Source organism: Apteryx rowi, unplaced genomic scaffold, assembly GCF_003343035.1.
Source record: "Apteryx rowi isolate R43461 unplaced genomic scaffold, aptRow1 scaffold_37, whole genome shotgun sequence".
Classification (NCBI taxonomy): Eukaryota; Metazoa; Chordata; class Aves; order Apterygiformes; family Apterygidae; genus Apteryx; species Apteryx rowi.
This window is the reverse complement of record NW_020450196.1, coordinates 948,740-965,914: the sequence shown is the minus strand read 5'-3', so window position 1 is coordinate 965,914 and position 17,175 is coordinate 948,740. Positions and strand designations below refer to the sequence as shown.

At 36.3% G+C, this 17,175-nt stretch overlaps 1 protein-coding gene and 1 long non-coding RNA gene across 7 annotated transcripts in view; one reads left to right on the top strand and one right to left on the bottom strand.

The window, feature by feature from the left end:
- Positions 1-6: 6 nt before the first annotated feature.
- The window catches only part of PSIP1 (PC4 and SFRS1 interacting protein 1), a 35,770-nt gene continuing 18,601 nt past the window's right edge, over positions 7-17,175 (top strand). For all 6 annotated transcript variants that reach the window (XR_003254807.1, XR_003254808.1, XM_026073545.1 and 3 more), the window contains exons 1-7: positions 7-143; positions 1,448-1,524; positions 5,725-5,863; positions 10,226-10,342; positions 13,233-13,340; positions 13,908-13,970; positions 16,198-16,312. Coding sequence is in view for 4 of the 6 variants with exons in the window: in XM_026073545.1 (XP_025929330.1) it covers positions 72-143; positions 1,448-1,524; positions 5,725-5,863; positions 10,226-10,342; positions 13,233-13,340; positions 13,908-13,970; positions 16,198-16,312 (691 nt within the window). In the remaining 2 variants the exon portion in view is untranslated. The remainder of the gene's footprint in view (positions 144-1,447; positions 1,525-5,724; positions 5,864-10,225; positions 10,343-13,232; positions 13,341-13,907; positions 13,971-16,197; positions 16,313-17,175) is intronic.
- On the bottom strand, positions 1,544-9,414 carry LOC112969836. The gene is made up of 3 exons (XR_003254810.1): positions 7,236-9,414; positions 6,684-6,771; positions 1,544-2,053 (listed from the first exon to the last, which is right to left on the bottom strand). It is a non-coding gene; the product is annotated as an uncharacterized LOC112969836 (long non-coding RNA).

Genomic DNA, 17,175 nt, shown 5'->3' with positions numbered 1-17,175 from the left:
GGCAGCTCCTCGGCGGCGGGGGCGGCGGTGCCCCCCTCCCCTCGGCCCTCTCGGCGCCTCGGTGAGAAAACATGAGCCGCGATTTCAAACCCGGCGACCTGATCTTCGCCAAGATGAAAGGCTATCCGCACTGGCCGGCCAGGGTAAGGCGCCCCTGCCCCGCGGGCCGCCGCCTCCTTCCGCCCCCGGCCCCGGCTCCGCTCCCGCCGCGGTGGCCGCGCGCCGGTGAATCGCCCCCGCCCTCAGCGCCGCCGCGGGCGAGGCCGCTGCTCGCGCTGGAAGCGGCTCCCAGGTCCCGTGGCGGCTGCCGCGCTCTGCCTTGCCTGTGCTGCTCTCTCGGCCCCCTCTCTTGCGATGTATACCCCTGCCTCGTGGTTTTTGGTCGCCTTTTTCCCCCTTTCTAAGCTCGGGAGGGGTGCCTGAAATTTATAGCGTGAAGACATGTATAATGGTTTTACCCTAAGTCAAGCAGTGCTCTCTGGGGAACCTTAGAAAGCTTTTAAATGAACTTACTGGGCAGAGTTTTGAGGTGAGAAAAAGTCTTTATGAGATTTATATTTACTTAAGACTTTCTCTGTGYCTCTTCATTAAAGATATGGCTCTTTGCAGATAAAGAGACATGCTCTGTTTTGGGGGTAAAATATCAAAAGCATTTGAATTATTGCACAATTTAACTCGGTTTTTAGAAATGAGAAGTGCTGTTCAGTAGCATAACAAGCTCTGGAACTCCGCAAGAACCTAACAAAACAAAAATGCTATTCCCGAGTAACTGTTCCTTTTTCAAATTAAACAAATCCGAAGTTATGGAAGGTTTACTTTTTAATAGTGAAGTCAGCTAATCTTTTAGCGCTTCCCTAAACTGAGAGTATGTGATAGTTGTCAAGTCCTCTTTCTTGTTCTCCCTTCTCACTCCCAGAAGAGTAGTGCCAGGTTTTGTGACTGCTTTAGTTCATTTGGTGGTTGTGGGAATGTAGATGCAAGACTCATTACCAGAGGGTTAGCTAAGTTGCTGCGTTAAGAATTTTTTTAAAAGCAAATTTAACGACCTTTTAATTTTTATAATGTTTGACATTTGGGCTTGGACAAGTCATCAGTTCAGTGTAAAGATAGGAAGTGTTGCTATAGTTTATGCTGAAGGGGAGGTGGTATTTGGATGGGATTGAATTCTGCTTTTACTTGCAGCCCATCTTAGAGTTTTTCTGTTGTTGTTGTAAATTGTAACATAAGTGTTTCTGTAATACAGAAAGAGTTGTCTTTTCCTATTGTTGCTAATGCTGTCTTTTGATTTGGTTGCATTTTTTAAGCACATAATCCTTGTGACCTGCTTTGTTTAACCTCCTTTCTTTTCTGTAGCATCTTTTCTTTCACACTTAATGCTTTTAAATATTACCCCTTAGACTGTTTTTAACTGTTACTCAATTTTAATTACAGTTTCTCTTTCCCCTAGGTGGATGAAGTTCCTGATGGAGCAGTAAAACCTCCTACAAATAAAATGCCTATTTTCTTTTTTGGCACCCATGAGACGTAAGTCCTTCATGTTAAAGGGCATGCTTTTTTTTTTTCCTTGCCGAATGCCTCAACAGTAACTTAACAGCTTGCCTGAATGTAGTATATTTTAGAACTATAGCATTCAATAGCAGACCATCTCTTCCTAAATTGATCTTGTTTGACAAGACAGGCAGCTTTCTTTTAACATTTGATGTAAGCTATTTAGGGGAATAGTAGATTGCAACCATGTCATGTACTCTTTTTCTAATCAGAAGAAAAACAGATCCTACCTTAAGTGGTATGACTGGTAAGTTTCTCTTTTTTTTATAATGGATTTTAATTATAGTCTTCTATATTTCCCAAATTCTCAGTTCTCAAAGATATTGAAATAAGCTGAGAATAATGAAATAAGGAAAATTTGAGAAATAGACCAAGTTCTTTATTGGCTTTTTTTTTTCCGAGGGTTTTTGAGGGAGTCTTCTTTGTTCTGAAGATATCAAGGGGAGAATGAGGAGGTGCAGTTGATGCTCCAGGTCTCATCCTGTTTAGTTTTGTACCTGTCATCCTGCAAAATATTTATCCTTGTTGGATGCTAGCATGTTGCGATAAAATACAAAATTTGCTTTGAAGGGGCTATGTTTCTTCCACTCCTAAACATGGTTCCAAGTATGCTGTTTTTTATACTGTTCTCTGACTGTTTCATTGAAAATCATCATATCACTTCATGATATGACTCGTTGTTCCAGGGTAGATTGTGAAGACTTCAAATTCAGTGCCACCTTTACCGCCTGGTTTGTTTTTTAAAAAGTTACAATGCTGTTCTTTCTTCCTGCTTTTTTTTCGTAATAAAATAGCAAATTGTAGATAAACAGGTCACAGAAATAGAAACTRTACTGTATACAGCTGCCTTGTTTCTTGCAGTTTCTAGAAAGGCTACTGAAATCTCTTTAATCTGGTACTTCCCACCTATCTGTAAAAATAAATGGTAAGAGAAGGTGTTTCTACTTGGTTCTTTTCTAAGAAGTAACTTTTCTGTCAAAAAATAATCCATGTGCCTGGCTCAGTTTACTATGCATTTTTTAATTGTTCTTATCTTTCAATGGAGCTGTTCAGTGGCTCAGTTATTTTTGAGTGTGTAGTTTTGTGGGCAAAAAGGGGCTCCCAGAATTTGATTCAAGCTTGCTAGGTTTGAATCCTGTTTCTTTTTTTAATGCTGATTCTAAGCAGTACACAGTAGGTTACCTTTCTCCTTACTTTTTTCCAGGGTGTTTTGGCAGTTAAAAACACAATACTGTTTTGTTTCTTCCCGTGGTAATGTATGTTATTCTGGATTGCGCCACTTGTTTTTGTATAGTTTCTGAAAACAAGTTCAGGGACACAGTTCAAATATAGGGGAAAAAAGAATAACTCTTCATACAAAGCTTTAAAAATAACTTTGTAAAATTTCGAGAAGCATCATGACCTGTTTTAAATGTGACTTAGGTTCCTCAGTCACGCTTGATTGTGTGGAATTTTTTTGGCTAATTGTACATGGGTAAATTTGAAATGTCTATTCCTCACTCTAATATTCTTACAAAGCAAATTTTTATTGAGATCTAGTTTTGGTGAGAATGTAGATTTACAGTTGCTGTATTTTGGAGTCCTCAGGAGATTTTTCTTCAGAATATAAGAGAAAGTTCTGTTTTTCCTGTACGTTACAAACTACAGGATGTTTCCATTAGCCAACTGTCTTGTAGTCTTTGTTCTAAACATCTCATTTATGTTGTGATCCTTAGAGTGATAATAGGTGATACTCCCATAGTCCTTGATCTTGTGGTACTTCTGCTTTCTATACGTAGCTATGTGTATAGGCAGATGGCTGTGTGTAACAATAGGAAGGAGCAGACCAAGTGAAAAGAGAACTCTGTTCCATGGCATTTAATTTTGTTTAGCTTTGTAGCAGTGAGTAATGGATTAGTGGTCTGTTAGAAATTAGGTAGAGGCAACCATTTTCCATACTTTTTAACAGGAATTAAATTCAGTTAACTTGTTCTGCAGTGTATTTTTCATAGTTAAAATTATATACCTGTGCAAAGCTAGTCACAGTGTGTCTTCAGGACTTTATTAGTCTGCACATAAGCAGCCTATCTTACTTCAAGTAATGGTAACTCTGAAAATCAAGATTATGAGCTTAATCATGGTAAAAAGCCCTTTTGTGTAAGGGGTGATGTTTTTCAGCTGTATGGAAAGTTAAAACAGAAAGAGAGGAGCTAGAGGAGGAAAAGAAAACCCCAAACTTTGCTCCAGAATAATTCGTACCTGACTTGTAGGAAAAATATTAATTCATTTTTGCAAGTTATTATAAACAACTATAAACTTGTACTTTGATTGCCATTGTTGAATTTTCTGTAAGTTTTGCCAAACCCAACTAAATGTATCATTGCTTGCTGTGCAGTGTATAAATATGCTTCTTAAAGTAGGCTTTTGGGATTGGACTGAGGTTTGTTTTGTTCGTTTTCATGCTGTCTTAACATAGGAATAGTACCCTTTTCTAAAGGATAGTAATAAAGAAGATATTTGCATTTTAATAAAAGCTTTGTTTGGATCTGTTGTACCAGTAATTGGCAAATTTTAGCTAGTCACAGGCAAGTAGAAAGTTGCACTGTGAACTGTAGTCCCYGGTCTCTGTGCATTAGGGTAATGTCTCTCCTGTTCAAGTTTTTGTGGTCCTTTTTTCTTTTCAATACATAAGGGGGTTAACTTCATCAACCTAGCAAGCTACGTGATCTTTTCAGGGTAGCCAAATCCTGATGTTTTTTGAAGCCTGAGCAATGTGGGAAGGGCCTTAAACCTTGGAAAAATGCTTCTTCAGGGGATAGCGGAAGAACAGACGCAGTGTTTCCTATTTTTTCTCTTCCTGTTTCTGCCCCCCCCCAGCCTTTTGCTCTGGTTAAGTAGGTGTTGCAGGTACATGGTCCCCATGGTGACTGAATTCTTTCTAGCCATCTTTTGCAAAGACATGGGTGGTTTGCAGTCTAATCTGTCATGGTGGCTTACTTACTACTTTGTGCACATAGGTAAGTGTTTTACTGCTGGGATAGGAAATAACCTTTCTAGGTGATTTGTATCTTCCCTTTTTGTTCAATAGGGTGTAAGTCTCAAGTAGCTCCTTTTAAAGATAATAGTAGAAAATAGGAAAATGGAGCTTAGTGGTATCCATTTAAATTTTCCATGAGTAACACCAGAATATTGGTCTTCAGTAATTTGTTATCTTGTTTTCATAAGTCCATCTTAGAGGAAATAATAGTGTGGATAATGTGACTTTGACACAGAACTACTAGGCTAACAGCTTTACTTGTACAACTGGCACTAGGGATACTACTATGTTGTGGGGGTTGGCTTTTTTAGGGGAGGCCAGTTTCTGTAGATAAAGACAAAGATATAAAAACTGTCTTAAGTCCTCTACGGAGAGAACAGAGTAAACAAAATCAAATTTTTAATGTTTATTTTATCAAGGATGGGATTGGAGAACCTTAAAATAAGGAGCAGTTCCTTATTTTTATGACTTAAATAAGGAATTCAAATGATTAAGGTCCTGCCTTTACACACTGAAAAACTACGGGATAGTGCTGACTTACGTAGCACTTTTACAAAGACCTGGGCATTCAGTGTATTCTGGTATTGCTTTTTCATTTCAGATATGCTAAAGATTTTTCTTTAATTTTGTCTTTTAACTATAGTGCTTCTGATTTTAAAAACTCCAAAAGATTTTTTTTTGTTGGCTTGGAGCCATATCTTCTTCTTCTAATTGCTTCCTTGCAATTAAAAATGCATTGTCAGAATTTAAGGCTAAAATTTGAAGAATGAAGAATCCWTATTTTCCTAAGGAAGCAACTACTCTTTCTTCCATAAATGAGCTGCTTAGCTTTTAATTGTTCTGGGTCACAGTAGCTGGTTGCCTTATCAGATGCAATCTTAATGGGACACAGCATTGGCAGTTTCTTGCCCAGATACTTAATATCCCAGGAAGGAGAAGAGCCCTGTGTGGTAGCAGTAATGGAAGATGAGGGCTGTTGAAGGCAGAAGTTTAGGAAAATTAAGATGCTTATGTAGTAGCATCAGTTGCCTCAGTAATGAGTTTTGTATCTTAATAACATTTGGTGCTTATTCTTCTTTGAAAAGACTAACCATTTAAAACATGAGATTTTTGTGGTTATTTTTTTTCTCTCTCTCTCTCTTTCTCTCTCTCTCCTGAAGGGCTTTTTTGGGACCAAAGGATATATTCCCTTATTCTGAAAATAAAGATAAATATGGCAAACCAAATAAAAGAAAAGGTTTTAATGAAGGGTTATGGGAAATTGACAACAATCCCAAAGTGAAGTTCTCTCATCAGCAGGTGAGTTATCCAGAGTTTGCAAATCTTTGTTACTATTCTCTTGCAGAAAAAAGTGATGAGGGTTTCCCTGCTGTAGGGCAATATATTGTTCTGTCATTCAATTCTAGGTTGGATTGATGTTGCAGGGCATTTTTTGTTGTTTTTTAAACAATTGTTCTCTTTTTTTGTAATATAAAAGAGATGGTTCTTTTGTATAATTGGAGATGTCAGTTTATTATAGTAAGTTCAGGAGGAATCATGTTGACAGTTTTGGAGTACAGGGCTAACGTTATTAAGAGATGAACGTGTTTTTTAAAATCCTACTCAGTCACAATACATATCAAGTTACAAATGTCATAGGTGCTATACAAATATGCTTCAAAAGTAGTGACTTTGTGGAACCTCAGTCGCTATGCTTTTATTCTCTACACCCAAGTGTTTTTCTCCACAGGTATCTCTGTAACATCTTATTTCGTGATTATGCTGTGTACTGTATTTTCCTTCTAGTGGTTGGAAGCAATGCAGCACTTAGCTTTTGCCCCCAAACTAGCACTTAATATGCTTGATTCAATTTTTATCTGTCAGTGATTCCTCATTTCTTGCCCTCTTGGTAAGTCTTCTAGGCTTAAACTGGAGCTATCTATCCATAAGAAGCCCCAAATTTACTTTGAAGCCCAGGAAATTGTCGTGTTCATTTTGTCTTTGCCTACTTGCTGCGAACATCCTGTAGCCTGTTGTCTTTTTGCAATGCATAGTGGACCCTGATCGTATACTAGGCAGTCTAGACAACACTGCAGCAAAAATAACAAAAATTGGTCTGAGTGTTATTCRCTGCTCTTACCTGAAATGCCAGAGTGCAATTTCTGCACCAGTTAATCCTTGCTCCATAAAACATCCCAAGTTACCGTGTGCCTGGTTTGAAGGAGAACCTGCACAGAGAAGAATTTAGAGTTTCTGAAGTAGAATCAGCAGATAAGCAGAGAAAGATATTCCTCCTGAATAAAATATCTTATGTATATGAAAAGATGTTAATCCCTTTGTCAGTGGGGAAGGACTTTATTAATAAGGGACAGGTTCCTCCTACTGAAAAATACAAGTAACGTACCTTTTCACTATTTTCATTGTGACAGGGTTTAGAAGAGATACTGCGTGGATAGCTGAGGGAGTTGAGAACCATAACTGAGTTTTGTGTTACTAGTCATTCCAAACAAGTTGAAAATCTGGGTTTAAATAATCCATATCAAAGAGCCCTTCTAATATTTTGTCTCATAGCAAGGACCAGTGATTTCAATTAAACACTGCTTTGAGTTGTTTTCATAGCAGCTCAGACATTCCTAAATAGCTTACATTTCCAAAGGGAAATACATAAAACATGCCATCAGCAGATACATACTGTTTTTTTAGTCCAGCGGCTTTTGTGGGGGGTGGTGTTTGCCACCTCTTGAGTTCCATTCAGATGCCTTCAGATTCTGTGACAGCTCTGTCAGACTTCTGTGAACAAGTTGGGTTCTGTCTAGAGCCATTGGGTTGTTCTTTGCTATTTTCCTCCCTCCATTTCTTCATTTAAAAAGGAAAAAAAAAGCTTTTTCTTTCCACAGGTCATATTTAAATTTTCCTCCTGTGAGTGATCCTTAAGCTTATTGAAAGAAGAAATGTTACTTAGTAGTGATTGCTTAGCAGTTAAAGCAACTGGACTGCAGAGCCCTGATGACTAATTCACTGTTTATTCAGTTTTATAGAATGAATGAAGTAATACAGTAGACTCGGATAAATTTTCTTCTAAATCTTCACTTTAACTGGAGAAACCTTTTTACTTTGCTTGCCCTCTCTTTGTATCCTGTGTTTTGCACAGTTAAAAGAAGGTTTTACTTGCAGCAAATCAAGCCTTTAGGAGTTAGCCAGCTCCTGTTCTTGCTTGTGAGCAGTTCTTTTTGGTGCTGAAGGAGAACATCTCTAAATAGCTGACTAAACTTGACATTTTGTAAAATGGATGAGGTTGTAAAACAGACAAATTAAAGCTTACTTGATCTGAAATAAAACCGCCAATAGGACCTAATTCAGAGATGCTTTACTTTGGTAAACTTTGATAGTTTTCAAGTCAGTTGTGTGGTCTTCCATGTTTTTTCACTGAGCACTATTTTGGGGGCTTAATTCTCAGAATGGAATATTATGTCACTCTTCCTTCAAAAACTACAGATAAGATGAAGGAAGGTGCCACTTTATCTATGGCAGGGGGAAGACTGAGATTTGTTTTTATTTAATTTGTACTTGTTTTCAGCTCATGTGCTGAAATAAGCCTTATCTCTGTACATGTTTTGCAGGATAATATACAGTTCACAGTGATGAGACTTTAGAATTATCTGGTTTATGTTCTGTTAGTTCCCTTGGTGTTTTGGCTATGTTGCAACACTCCTTGTGGGGGTGTTACTTTAGCATCTTATTTTCTAAGCTGGAGAAATGAGTACAGATTCTTTCTTCTAGCAGTAAGGAAAAGAATGCACACCTGCCTGAAATGAAGTAATCTCTGCTTCTGTCATTATTAATGTTAGGGTTTTTTTGAGGGATGGAGGCTTCTAGACACTTTAGTTGGGGAAGGAAAATGGATTTAAGAGTGTTTGTATATAGTGTTGCAGTTTTATGGAAGTTTATGTGGAAGCTTGTGCCTGTTTTAAAGGCATCAGAGTGGTTGAAATGAGCAAAGTTGGGACCTCAGAAGCCGAAGAGGGGTATAAAAAAAGAGGGTCAGCATAGGCAGTGAGTAATCTTGAAAGTGAAGATATTGGTGGTATCACACAAGTATTTGGTGATGAAGAATGAAGATTCAGAGGAAAGTTAACATAATTAAACTAATAAGTTGAGAAAAATATTTTTCCAGTGATATTAAAGTTGGACAACATATTATGGCCAAATAGTATGTCGCAGGAGTTGTTAAATGAAGTTATAGGGAGACTGTCGAGCTTTTTAGCTGTACTATTGGACACGGATGGATATATCTTAAGATGTTGCTTGATCTTTGTGTTTGATCTACATGCAAATTCTTTGATTAAAACAAAATTTCCTAAGAGTTACACAAAGCTCAATTATGGTACAGAAGAAAGACAATATAGTTGTTAGAACTTAAAAACTAAGGATGAGTAGAGAATTTAGTGTTTGGGCACAGAGAGTAAGGTTAGAGTGGGAAGATTATATTGAGATGTTGGCAAAACTGAATTTTTAGGTTGGATACAAGATAGTATTAAAGGGACAAACTTATCAGTCATTCATGAAGAGAGATTAACTTGTTCACAAATATTTTTCTTTTCTCTTTTTTTCCCTACCTCTTTACTGGGTGTATTTTGTCTTGATGAGTCCTGAGAGCTGCATTTGCTGTTTAACTGACAACTAGCTGGAATGTTCTGAAAGCAGTATTTATACTTTGCAGATGTTGCTTGTAACTGTTAGTAAGGGAGGTGGAGGGTAGAGGGGAGCTTGTGGCTTGAGCTTAAATCCAAAACCACTTCCTCAGCAGGGGAAAAATTAAGAGTCAAAGGAGTTCTGCCTGCTTTGTTCAAAAGAACTAATGTTTAAGAGTGAAAATGCTGTCCACAAAGTAATGGAATTAAAAATAGTAATTTTCCCTTTCCCTCCTCTATTTCCATGTCTTTGACTTTAATTCTTTACCCTTTATTATGTTATTCTGCTCATGTTGCAAGGTAGTCACCCTCCTTGCTCACATAGGATTGATAGCTCATTTAAAAATGCACCTCTCGGCTAGGAGGGAGCTCAGACTTGCTTTTTTACCCAATGTGGTGAGGGTGTTTTTGGTTTGCCCTCCCCCCACCCTCTTTTTTTCTTTTACAATGCCTGGAAAGTTCTTGGTAGTGGATTTTGGTTTCTTACACTTTTTGGTGAAGAATTGTTAATTGGCTTTATTACATTTGTAGCTGCATAGACAAAAAACACATGTGGAATTTGCCTCATGTTCACTGCATTCAAAGATGGTACCTTATGCTGAAATTGATTTCTAGTGTGACTTCATCTCTTGGGCAAGGAGCCTCACAAACTGTATGTGGCTCAAAGCTCCAATTTTTTTCCTTTTTCCTTTTTTTAATTTATACTTAAGGTAAATGTTACCTTGCAGTATTTGTAGTGTGCAAATAAATTACTGTTATTGCATGAGAGCTTGAAAGTTAGTTAATGAAAATACAATTTAAGTCAAAAGGTATAAATTAATAAAATAAGATTTTTTTAATATTACAGTTCTAGTAAAGGGTTTCTTAGGCAGATCTTTTCTGCAGTAACTTACAGATGGCAGAACATCTCTTGATATCATTACTCTTGATATCATTACTCTGTAGTTCAGAAAGGGATTTAGATCTCAACTGTGATGTTTTTATATTGAAGTCCCATCCAGCTGTTAACAGCCCTATCAAAGAAACTGTTCAAGAAAGCAGTCCAGAGCCTGCTGAGGGGAGTGAAGAAAAAGCAGGAGTTAAAAGGAGAAAACCTGCTGTCTCAAAAGTAAGTAACTGAATTCATGTTTTGTTTTATCAGAATTTTTTTTAGGCAAAAAGTGTGTTGACAATTCTTATTTAAATATTTTAAAGTGACAGTGCTTTACTATTGTAATTGCCTTTTCTTTGCTTGTTTTCAGGCATATACGCTGTATTTTTGTCCTTCTCTCTCTCTTTTATGGTGATATAGATACTTTTGAAAATGAATTTCTTTACAGATCTATCTTTCTAAATCAGTATACACTTGAACAAAATTCATACAGTATTTCTTGGCTAGGTGGAAGTAGAAATGATTACCAAAGTTTACTGTTAAGCTTTCCTTTCTCTTTTTGAACACTGTTTAATAGCCTAGACAAGTAGGGCTCTCTTTAATTGTGATATTTTTTTGGCTGAACAGCCTAACAGAACATTAGGTTCTGTCTAGGCTGAAAGAGCACTTGGTGTATTTGACTAAACAGATTTCAAGAGTCAATTTGGATTACTCCACACTCTGTAGTGTGAATGCACATAAAAGATTTCATAGTTGTATCAGTCAAACTCCAGATCAGGAAAGTGTTTGTCAGTAATTGGTATATAATAATTTATATAGAAAGATTAGCTTTTTGGCTGCATAAATGCATGCATGTTTTAAAATCCTTCTGAAACAAGATTCTGTTCTTTTTAAATATATCGTATCCACACTAAGAAAATGTATTTCTGTCTGAAATGTCTTTGTGTTTACTGCTGCTGTATGTAGTCCCTACTATGAGAGGGGAACCTTCCAGCTTATTATGCACTTGATGATACTACAGAATATAGAAAATACCTTTGTACTTTCTGCATCCTTGAATATTTAGTTTTGTCATATATATATATATATATATTTTTTCCATATGATATGGAAAAGATGTTGTGTGTGATTTCTTTTCAGATTTATTAAGGAGAACAGAATCCTAAAATCAGAAAGCTTTTGATGCAGATGGTATTAATACATTTTTAGTGTATCAGTTATTTCTAACTCATTTCTGGAAATAACTACCTTACAGGATATCAGTGTCCTTAGTTTAAGTGTCACACTCTTTTGAATAGACTTGCCTTASTTCTGATAGTTTTCCTTTTGATTATTTCCCAAGCTTTAATGTTATCTTTCTGTAGACATGGCTGACAATGTCTTTCAGCATTGATTCATAATTGAAACAGAAGAATTTCCAGTGTGTTAAAGATGTAGCAAATGTTCCTCGTGTATTAGAGCATCTGGTAGCTCTAATAGTTTCTTTTTCAAGCGGGGGAAAAAAGAGACCTTTGATAAAAATCTAGTGTGTTGGTACTATACTGTTAGATGATGTCCAGAGTTGTTATAATGAGTGGGAGTCTGCAGATGTTTGTCCGGAGTTCTTATTTATAGGTTGTTTCTCTCAACTTCCCCTTGCTTTAAGTGTTCCATTAAATATTTTCACATTTGGAAGATCAGAGTGTTTTGGCTTCTGTTCTGCTATACTTCAGGAGCACAGTTCGATAAGTAGCTTTCTGGTAGTATTACTTAACCAGTTACTGTTCTTCTTTCTTCCCATGTGCAGTGCTGATAAAAGCTTTTGTTCCCCTGCATTTGATGCTGCTGGAGGATAACTTTTTAAAACTGGACTGGTTAACCAGTCTGTCTCACTGCGAAAGCTATGCAATGGCTGGGGAGGGTGGTGGGGTGGGGTGGCAATGTCTTAGGCTCATGTTTCCTCTGAAAGGTGTTTTCATACTGTCCCAAGTTTGCACTGTCAAAAGGAAGTAAGAAGACCATACAGAGAGCCCTTTAAATGCAAAGATGGAATGGAAGAACCTCAAGGGATCTTTTACATAGGTTTCTTTAATTAGTTTTTTAATCAATTTAGGGCAAAATATGGATCAGATTTACAAGTAATCTCTCATTCCGTTTGTTTTGATACTAATGGAGTTGCAACATTCTTTTAAACTGATTGCTGCACTTGCTGGTTGCCCAGGCTTTTAGCATACCAGTGATTCTTTTCTCTTAATTATAATCTGTAAAAAGAATCAGTGATACTGCATGTCTTCAAATAATTATGAATATTGTATGATAGCCTTCTGCCTGAATTGCTTGTTCAGTGTTGAAATTAAGAACTGTATTTACTTTGAAAAGGGAATTTCATAGAAGGTGCTTACAAGTGGGACAAGGCTGTAGCATTGAAAATTGAAAGGATGCACTGAGGATCTAAAAAGCATGCACATATATTGGCTGCAAGGCTATGGTGATTATCTCCAAATGAACTATTACAGCTCATTTATGAACTATAATATAGTTCATAAAGCTTGATATATAGTTTGTATGGCTTGATTTTCAAATTTGAATACTCTCAAACATGAAAAAAGGCACAGTAATTGGTCACTTAATTGGTGTCGTGTAATCCTAACTCACAAATGATTAAACATCTTGTTTGTGGTCTGTCTACTGCATGAGGTCCATGTTCAGTAGAGTGATGTTCTTTGATAAATGTGGGCCATGACTCTTACTCATATATGAGGACAAACAGTGGTCCAAATGAATCTTGAATACTGGTATGAACATTTAGAAGTACTGATGAAATAGTGATATGGTAAAAAAGCATAGTTACATTACTGTGAACACAAATTGGAGTTGAAGTTCCATCATGGCACACTGCTGTGTTTTGACCTGTTATGACTGCTATCTGCAATTATATACTGGAGTGAAGGTGTCCTGACTTAGGCTTTTTATGTGTTCCTGAAAAAGCAGTGTGAATCTGGACTTAAATTATTTTAGCAAAGCTGGCTAGTAGTAGCAGGCAGCAGGCTGATAGTTATTAGTTTGTTCTCTTTCCACCTTTATTCCTCTAAAAATTTTTCTTCCTATACATTTTTTAGTTACTCTTTGTTGATTTTTCAATTTGCAGTTATCTCCTAAAGAGGATAATAACTTACCTACAGAAGCTGAAACAGAAGAAAAAGAGATGGATTCAACAAAGGAAGATGATGTACCTTCTGAAAAACCAAGTAGTGAAGTATGTGAAAGCTTATYTTTTTCCACATAAAGAAAAACATTTCAGTGCTATGTCAGTTGACTTACAAATTTAATCTCTGAATACTACAGTTACTACCAGGGTGACTGTCTCAGGAGCAGTTTAAAATATAAGACCTCATATGCATTCAGTTACAGTTTATACATCTCATTGAAGTTAGCAGGAGTTAAAGCTTTCATCAGTGAGGAAAATTTAGTCTAGCTTGTCTGTAAGTTAAATTAAAACAGGTGAAACAAAGTGTTTTTATCACTTACTCTGTACTGCAAATGTGCTTTTTCAAAGGACTGAGGAGTTCAAATTCACTAAAAAATGATTACATACCTTTTTGTAAAGAAACAGTACTTCTTAACTGGTAATCAAAATTTCTCTCTAGAAAACAATGATATTTAAAAGCAGAAAGTGTCTTCATGAATGATAGGAAATTTTTGCCTAAAATATATACTAGAAGCATCAGTTATRTGATTGCCCTGAGAGACTTAAAATCATTTAAGATAGTTTTGGTATGCTAAGACTCTTAGCAGTTTTTTGTTGTTTTTTTTATCTTCACAGGATGTGGTGAAAACAAATGATACATCTATTCCTAAAGTTGCTAGAAGGGGAAGAAAAAGAAAGGTAACAGTGTGCTTAATTACTTTATCTTATTAGAGTCTTTGGACATGATGATTCTGGATATTCTGTTTTCTTTAATGACAGATTATGCACAAGTTAAGGTGCTTGGCTTTTTTGTGTGTGTGTGTGTGTGTGTGTGTGTGTGCGCGCGCTTTCAAATAGCTGGAAAATTTGTAGGAATGAAAGTATTCCCAGAGGCTGTTTTACTACTTGTAGTTCTGATTGAACTTAATGCAGAGTAGGGAGCTCCCATCTTTTCCCAAATACTTCAGTATAAAGAAGAAATGTGAAGACAAACTGTTGTTAAATCACTAACAAAACAATCTCTTCAGAACCTCTGGAAAATTTATTTAACATCTTCACTGCCCTAAATCCACCACTTAAAATAATCTAGCTTTTCATGAGGTTGCATTTTTGTGACCTCTTCAACCTGCTATAAATCTATATAAATCTATAAAATGCAAGAAGAAGTCCCAGTTGCTTGCTCAGCTTGTTCCCGCATTAATGTTCCTGTGGTCACACATGGCACATCAGGGCACTGACCCAACTGAAAACTAGATTAAAGTGGGGCAAAGTGTAATTTTAATTTGGAACCATTTCCTACTTTAACATTACTGCTGACAGCAGGGATGAATGACAAGGTGTGACTGTAACCGTAATGCATTGTGCCACAGACCAGTAGCATGTTGAATATCATTTGTTTCAGGAAAAAGAAATATACAGTAATTGCATTTTATTTATTTATTTTACAAAAATGACTTCAATCTTTAAAAACTATAGCTTAAAAAATACCTTATGTTTAAAAAAAAATCAAATCTATATAAAAATAAACCTAAAATTAAAAAAAAAAAATTGTCCAGTCTGTGTCAGTGAGGCATTGAAAGAATGCGTGAGTGTGCGTGCATGTGACTTCAGCTTGTAAATGAGACAAGAACCTCTCAGATGGCACTCCAAAAAAGAGCTCTTATTCTTCACCTTTTCTTAAAGCACTCAAGTCTTCTGATTCTTAGCATTAGAAGGGCATTCAGGCCAATAAGGTTTCCCGTGTCATGGCTAGTAGCTTGAGTTGATAGACTTGTGTGCGCACACACTGTGTGTGGCAGGGATTTAACAGAAACTCACCACGCTACAGGCTGTTGCTGAACAGAATAACATGGTATTTCAAGGGATGTGGTGCTTGTGGGTTGAAACAGAGGACTGGCTACGCACTTGCTCAGTCTTGAATACATTCCTTAATTGTCTTAAAAAGAAATATGGTGTTTTCTTGTTCAGGGATTGTATAAAAAAATTCTAACAGGTATTTTTGTGTCCTCATTAAAACCTCATTCATCTATAGGTTGACAGAAAACACAATCATATAAAAGATATTCCTCTACTTTTTTCTTGATTTAGGTTTCTTTTTTTTTTTTTAATAGAATAGCCATTTATTATTGGTGGCCCCAATGAATAATAGTAAGATAAATATATATTTGCCCATGTTGCTGCTAGCTGATGCTTCTGTATTCAGGACAGATAAATATTAACTTCCATGAATATTTTCTCCAAACATTATTTTTCTAGATTCTTTTTATCTGCATTTACGGAATTTTGCAGGGAGACTAGGATGTATCCTTTTATCAGGATCAACTTTTCCCATAAGTTCTATCTGTCTTTCCAACCCACCCTCCTAAAATGACAGTGTGTTTGAAGTTCACTATATCCAGTTAGTGCAGTTTGGCACATACTGATTTTAGAATGAATATAGCAATTTTCCATTGTGGATGGCTGGCTATAGAGCTAGAAGCTGTTGTTTTTCTGAATGCCTCCATCTAGTGGTATGATATAGTGAAGCTTTAGGGAGATAGTATCTGAAAGAAAAATCTCTGTATATGGGAGAAGTGATTTTACCTACATAAAAATTTTTTTTGCATGCTATTATGGTGATCTTAAAAATGCTTGTAAACCATTTTTCTGCTTCGTACCATGATAGTCTGTTGTTCTGAAGTTGAATGTGCTGGTTAAAAATGTTACGAAAATATTACTATATGAGTTAGTCATAATATGAAAGGGTGAGGTGAGTGAGATTTTGAGTATAATCTGTTATTAAACTTGGGAATTCTTATTGTTTCATATTTGGAAAAAAATATTATGATAATGCTTTTTAATAACAGTTTAAAACTCCTATTTCAGGAAGCAATTGAGAAATAGGTGCCCTATGGTTTTCACTTATGAATTGCATTCTTTAAATTAGGCTGAAAAACAAGCTGAAGCTGAGGAAGCAGCAGCAGTGGCAACAGCAGTGGCAGCAGCAGCAGCTGTTGTAGCAGTGGCTCCAAAAGTAAGCCCCAAAAGAGGAAGGCCAGCAGGTAACTTTAAAAGAAGAATTTGATATAATTTTTTCACCACAAAGATATCTTAACAGAAGTAGTCAGAGAATTTACTGTCCCCTTACCCTAAACTACTACAGAATATTTTGTAACACTAAAAGAAATTTGGGATAATTGGTTATAATGATAAAACATCTGGCATCTCAAACTGAGGAATTTAAGATATAAATGCTAACAATTTAAATCCATTTATGCTCAGCCGTCTGAGTAAAATTCATTGCATTTGTGTACATGTCACCTTTAGAAAAACATTCATAGAATGCCCCTAAATTATAGAGTATGCAATAGGAGCTCTTTGTGCACTGTTGCTCTGTAAGAGTTTATATTCATCATAGGGCTATGAAATGAATAGTTAAGTTATGTTTGAATATATAAAAAACATAAGAAAACAAGAGCTGGGGAAGACTGTGCCTCTAGGTGGAGCTCAGAGAACGAGGAAAACAAGCAAAGAGTTAGAGAGACTTATTTAAAAAAAAGGTTTAAAAGCAATCTGTGTGGACTGGACAAATGAGAAGAAATTACAATTTATTTTTTAAAATGGTATAATTTGAACCATTTGCTAATAAATCTGCAGTGTTGTTTTCCAAGTAGCAGTGATCTAATCTATTGGAATTTTTGTGGTAAGCTTGCAGATATGTTTGAATTAGTCATTAACTACAGCAGAAGATAGTTCTTTCAGCAGTTAAGTGCACTGTATAAGCATCTAGTCTGGGAAGCAGATAACTAATACTTTATACTCTGCATCTGTTGACACTGTGAAAATAACTTACAGAAAGTGCAACCATAGTTAACTAGACTTAATTACGTTTGCCTTGGAAGTTGTGAGGAAATTAGGTACTGCT